Source organism: Equus caballus, chromosome 24, assembly GCF_041296265.1.
Source record: "Equus caballus isolate H_3958 breed thoroughbred chromosome 24, TB-T2T, whole genome shotgun sequence".
In the NCBI taxonomy this organism is placed as follows: Eukaryota; Metazoa; Chordata; class Mammalia; order Perissodactyla; family Equidae; genus Equus; species Equus caballus.
The window spans coordinates 28,733,114-28,739,305 of NC_091707.1; the positions used below are offsets into that span (position 1 = coordinate 28,733,114).

Sequence of the window (6,192 nt, forward strand, 5' to 3'; positions counted from 1 at the left end):
AACTCCCGAGGTTCCTTAGTCTTTTTAACCATCACTAAACCACACGTCCGCGGTAGGGTTAAAAGTCACTTGAGCATCAAGGAGCGCCAGCAAGGGACCAGAGATGGCCAGGTACTTTTGCAAAGCCTGAGTTTCCTTTACCCAGCACGCTTCGAAGTATCTAAGAAAAAATGTAGATAAAACAGAGGTGTCATTTGTCCTAGGGCGCGTTCACGGGAGAGATATGACGAAGCCAACGTCACGGCCCGGCAGAGGCGAACGTCCTCCACGGGCTGCCCCCGGGGCGCCGGTCACCTGGCGGCCGCGCCCCCACCAGGCCCCGCCCCCCGCGGGAGGGTCGCCCGGACGGTCGCGGTCCCAGGGCGGGGCCCACGGAAACGGCGTCCCGGGATCCAGCGGGGAGGTCCCGGGGCGGTGCCGGAAGTGACGCAGGGGCGCGCCCTCCATTTTGTGGAACGCCCGAGCAGTAAGTGCGTCAGTTGTGGGCAGACGTAGGCGAGCTGGGTCCTGGTCTGCGGGGAGGCTGCCGGCTCCGTCGCAGACTACGGACCTCTCTGGGGCTCAGCTGCCACAGCTCCTGTCCGGTAGGTGAGTGGTTCACTTTGAGGGCAAGGCTTCTCGGATCGAGGCTTCTTCATGGCCGCTCAGATGGCGAGTGGCCGGGGCTGCTCTCTTTGCGGAGGACGGAGTCCAATGAGCGCAGTTTACTCGAGGTGGGCGCTGGGGCACGTCTCCCTGGGGGTCTTGTTTGAGGGGAAGCGAAGGTGGAAGGGCGGTCGTGGTCACGGTCATTCTCACACCGAGGGGTTGGATGCCCCTCCCTGCCTCTCTGCCTCTTCACTCCGAACCCCCCGAGTGGCGGGCCGAGACCTTTGCTCGGGGTGCGGGTAGGGCTTCCCGCGGGCGGGCACAGGGACTCCGGCACGGCGGGGGCGGGGACGGGGGAGGGAAAAGGGAGCTCGGCACGCGCGGCTCTCCCACCGCCGGCTCCGCCGCCGCCATTTTGTAGCTGCCCGGCGTCCGCCCGGCGCCGTGTGCGCAGGCGCGGCCGCGGCGTCGCGAGATTCCGGCTTCCCCCCCGCTGTGACGCTCCCGGGAGGCGGCGGCGCGCGCGCGGCCCGTCGCCATTGGGCTGGCCCGGCGGAGGGCGGGGCCGGCTCCGCCCGCACTTCTCGGCCTTTCCTAACTGCGGCAGATGGGAGGGGGCCAGAAGAGCCGGGGAGAGTGTGCGGCTGCGCAGTTCCGGAGGCGGCAGTGGGCGTTGCGGTTGCTGCGGTCTGGGCCCAGGGAAGGATCGTGTTGGGAGCCGAGTTTTAATTTTGTCTGCAAGGGACCTGGCCTAATAAGAGGCACTCTTGGCAATCTTGTTTGTAACATCACCGGGTAAACATTTTATTTTATGCTGTTTATGTTTTTGACCCCTTGAGCAGGCATTCCTCGGACATTCACTGGTATTGTCTCAATTGGATTATTTCCTAACAGGACATCCTAGCCGGACGTCATGAGTGGCTGTCGGGTGTTCATCGGGAGGCTAAACCCAGCGGCCAGGGAGAAGGACGTGGAGAGATTCTTCAAGGGGTATGGACGGATAAGAGACATTGATCTGAAAAGAGGCTTTGGTTTTGTGGTAAGTGTTTAGACTGATCGATCATCTGTGGTTAAGTAGGTAAAGATTTTGGTAAGCAGTGTGTTTGATCTTACTGAGTCCAGGTGGAGGAGCTTTAGAGAGTGTTGAGTCCTTAAGGTGGTGGGTTTCCTTAGGGGATCAAAGAACTTCACTGCTGGCTGGAGGGAGACCACTCCTGGTCGCTTGTCCAATCAGGTTTATCTCCACAGCACTGTCTTTAGGAGATACTCCCCTTCTCTCACAGGTTTTTAGTGCTCCTAATGTGTTGTGGAATACACTTTTAAAGTTTAAAGCCGTGTTACATGTTACCTTTTTTTCGTGCTTCAATTTAGGAATTTGAGGATCCAAGGGATGCGGATGACGCTGTATATGAACTTGATGGAAAAGAACTGTGCAGTGAAAGGTGGGAGTCGTCTCTTTAGTTTTATAACTATAAAGTAGAGCAGACTGGCTCAGCTGGGGCATTTCTCTAAGTAGATCTCTCATATAGCTTAAGTGGATAATGGAGGTTTTTGTTCCCTTCCTGCAGGGTTACTATTGAACATGCTAGGGCTCGATCTCGAGGTGGGAGAGGTAGAGGACGCTACTCTGACCGTTTTAGTAGTCGAAGGCCTCGAAATGATAGACGGTATGTGACGGATGGCGGATGGCTGCTTTGAACAGTCATTACTGCAAAAGGAGTATTTATAATGTTTAAAACCATTAGCAGTGAGTGATTCTGGTCTTTATCGTATAATGTGTTATGTTATTCCTGTGTTAGTCCACTGTTTTAAGTCTGTATAACGATTCGTATAAAAACAATGCAAAAACTGTTGATGGAAGCCATTTGAGTGACTTGTCGTATCTGACTGCTTGAACTTGCCCACAGTTGAACACAATAGGTGCACCTTACTGCATTTCTTCCATTGTGAGTACTCATTTTCTTCCTCAGAAATGCTCCACCTGTAAGAACAGAAAATCGGCTTATAGTTGAGAATTTATCTTCAAGAGTCAGCTGGCAGGTTTGTTGAAATACAGTTTTGAGATATTTTAATGTGGCTTTTTAAAAATTAATGGGTAGCTAATTTTTATTAATATGTTTCATTAAAAGTAGTTTTATGTTTAATTAAATTAATGGATTTAATTGTAATTTTAAAATTTTAATTAAACGTAACTGGGGGATGTTTTGAATTTTAATATTAGTGATCAAATGTAAATGTTTTGAGGATATATTTTCTTGTTTTTTAAAATCAATTTTAACCAAATATTAAACCCTTTATTTGCCAGCCTATCTGTGTCGTTGGCCTTATGACGAGGAGTGCCTGTGGGTTATCCTAATCGTTGTCTTGGTCACTCTTGGTTGGGCCTGGTTGACTTTGCCAGTCAGCTCCTACAGTGATCAATTGGCCACCTCTAGATCTGTGTTTGCCGGTCTAGACGTAATCGGTGCACTTACTTGAAGTGCCAGGTTGCAGCGATCCCAGAGCGTTGATAACGTGATCTGATTCCTAAGTTGAGAGCTGTCTTCCTGTAACGCTTCCGAATAAGAGGTCCTGGTCGAAAATCGTTGAAAGATACGAAATTAGGTGGTCGTTGGAATCCTGATCGCAGTAAAGTGGTCCTTGGTAACTGCACAAGAGTAGAACATGTCTGCATCCGCCAGTAGTCTGCTAATAGGGAGGGCTGTGCGATTAAAGGCTTCCATCGATTGGGTAGTGTCCTTCAAGTGGGTGGCGAAGAGCCAGTCGGGCATATGTCATGAAGGTTTCTCCGACCGATTAATGGTTTGCTGCTTGACTAGCCTAGGGAAATAATAATGAAGGTAAAGTAAACTTTTTTAATGGCATATGGGGCACAAAATAACTGGTGTCTTGTAAATGTTCTGTTCTTAAATATAAAATTTCTACTTTAGTCTTTGCTTTAAAAATATGTACTGTTCCTTTTTGTTTTGTTTTTGTTTTGTTCTTTTTTTTTGTTTTTTTCCTTTTGTATTGAGCTCAGTATAGACTAATACTACTTTAATGTTAAAATCTGAATTTCTTGTAGCATTTTGCTTAAAAGCAATATGCTATTTGCTTATTTCGTGCCCTGATATAGATAATTTTTGAATTCTGATAGACTACAAGTGTGGTAATTACCATGTTTGTACTTTATCTAACATCTTCTCTTTCAGTAGTCTTGTTTTTATACCATGTGGTTGTTTGTCTGTCACGTTTCCTTTTCTCTGCTTGACACGGTTGTCTTGTGTTAAGGATCTCAAAGATTTCATGAGACAAGCTGGGGAAGTAACCTTTGCTGATGCACATCGGCCTAAATTAAATGAAGGGTGAGTGTGCTGAAGATGCTAAGAGCCTTTTAAAATCCTGAAATTTTTACCGTGAATGTTCCTGATTACTTCAAATTGGGACAGGGTTGAATGCAGTGCTTCTCAGTCAGGGGTAAGTTTGCTCGTCAGGGGACAATTGGTAGTGTCTGGAGACGTGTTCGGTGCTTGTAGCTGGTTGAGGGTGCTACTGGCATCTTGTGAGTAGAGTCCAGGGATGCTGCTGAACATGGTACAATGTACAGAAAACCCCCCACAGTAAAGAATTATCTGGCTTAAAATGTCAACGGTTCGGAGGTTGAGAAACCTTCCTTTAGTGCTCTGTTATCTGTCAAGAGATAAGATTGTTAATGTAGCAATAACGAAATGAGCAGAGCAAAGATACTTAATGTAGACTGCTGTATATGGTTTGTGAGACCATAAGGTGTATGTAACTTTACAAATTATTTTTATTCATTTTAGGGTGGTTGAGTTTGCCTCTTATGGTGACTTAAAGAATGCTATTGAGAAACTTTCTGGAAAGGAAATAAATGGGAGAAAAATCAAATTAATTGAAGGCAGCAAAAGGCACAGGTATCTCTTGAATGTGTTTAAGTCACAGTTTTATTTAATGGATTTGTAGGACTTGCCACTTAGGTTTTTTGTTTCTGTTTTTTTCCTTTCTAGTAGGTCACGAAGCAGGTCTCGTTCCCGGACCAGGAGTTCCTCTAGGTCTCGTAGCCGATCTCGTTCCCGGAGTCGCAAGTCTTACAGCCGGTCCAGGAGCAGGAGCCGGAGTCGGAGCAAGTCCCGTTCTGTTAGTAGGTCTCCTGTGCCTGAGAAGAGCCAGAAACGTGGTTCTTCAAGTAGATCTAAGTCTCCAGCATCTGTGGATCGCCAGAGGTCCAGATCTCGGTCCCGGTCCCGGTCCAGATCCGTTGACAGTGGCAATTAAACTGTAAATAACTTGCCCTGGGGGCCTTTTTTAAAAAAACAAATTCCCAAACCATACTTGCTAAAAATTCTGGTAAGTATGTGCTTTTCTGTGGGGGTGGGGTTTGGAGGGGGGTTGGGTTGGGCTGGATATCTTTGTAGATGTGGACCACCAGGGGGTTGTTGAAAACTAATTGTATTAAATGTCTTTTGATAAGCCTTCTGCTCACATTTTTGTGAATGTCTGAAGTATATAGTTTGTGTATATTGACAGAGCTCTTTTATAACTAAAGCAAATTTAATTTTTTGTACTAGAAAAAATTTGAACATTTTAGTTCCTGGTTATTCAAATATGTTAATTCAGAATTAGTTTAATGCCTCAATTAAACTAATTAATAGCTTTGGACACTTAAAAGAGCTCTAAATTTGCTTGTACATAAAGGCTTAATTTGAGTTTTTCTTGTCAGGGCTAAGGGTGTCCTCCCACCCACCCTTTAACAGCTGCCTGGCCAAGACGTTAAAGCAGCTGTTTGTTATTGATAATAAAAGATTATAAAACTGCTTTTGTCTGTGTGTCTGAAGGAAGTATGCTATTTACTCCTCCCTTCCTCCCCATCTGCATTCATCACCTTTAAAGTCCCTTGTAGGGAATTGGAGCTGTTTGGATAATAGATTTCTTTTATTTTTAATTAAAAATTTAGATAGTACTTCTGACTTTTCCAGGCTGGTCAGAAGATGGGCAGAGAAGTCAGTGAACTGTTCAAAAACAGTGACAGCTAACAGTTGTTTATGACCGTTTTCCTTGCGTGTGACCCTCCCATGCTCTTCGTCTTGTAGTCCAGAGGAGGACACTTTGGGAAACATTGTAAACTTTGATGTTTCATGCCTATCTTAAAGATGGTAATAGAAGTTTGGTCAGAGATCAACACGAAGCTTTTTCTCTGGTCAGTGTTCATGAATGCTTTAAAGGACGTTGACTTGCTTTTCCATTTAGTCCTGAGACAGAGATGTGACAAGATGTCAACAGGAAAACAATTTAATAGTGGTAACTAGCTAAAGTTCTCCATCCATCTTGATTAAACGTTAGAGCTTTATATCTACAGGTAGTGAGCTTTACTGTTCTAGGAATCTTGGAGACTGGATTTTCTTAATCCTCCATTTGAGTGCTAGGCTAGATAAATGTTCGTTAACAGTGAATAACACATAGTAGCTGGACATGGTTTTTTAAGTGCCTTGCTTGCATATTCACTCAATTTCCAAAACTATACTGTTTTACAGGAGGAAATTCAAGGCCAAAGAGAAGAGCAGGTAAATGGACTGGGTGTTAGAACCCAGGAAGTCTTGTTCAGAA

At 45.8% G+C, this 6,192-nt stretch overlaps 1 protein-coding gene across 14 annotated transcripts; it reads left to right on the top strand.

The window, feature by feature from the left end:
* Positions 1-269: 269 nt before the first annotated feature.
* On the top strand, positions 270-5,403 carry SRSF5 (serine and arginine rich splicing factor 5). Of its 14 annotated transcripts, none has more exons than XM_070249134.1 (9): positions 426-713; positions 1,331-1,383; positions 1,483-1,627; positions 1,960-2,030; positions 2,157-2,255; positions 2,559-2,628; positions 3,859-3,932; positions 4,392-4,502; positions 4,596-5,403. In XM_070249134.1, the coding sequence occupies exons 3-9, from the start codon at positions 1,502-1,504 to the stop codon at positions 4,861-4,863; spliced, it is 819 nt and encodes a 272-aa protein (XP_070105235.1). In that variant the 5' UTR covers positions 426-713; positions 1,331-1,383; positions 1,483-1,501; the 3' UTR covers positions 4,864-5,403.
* Positions 5,404-6,192: the final 789 nt, after the last annotated feature.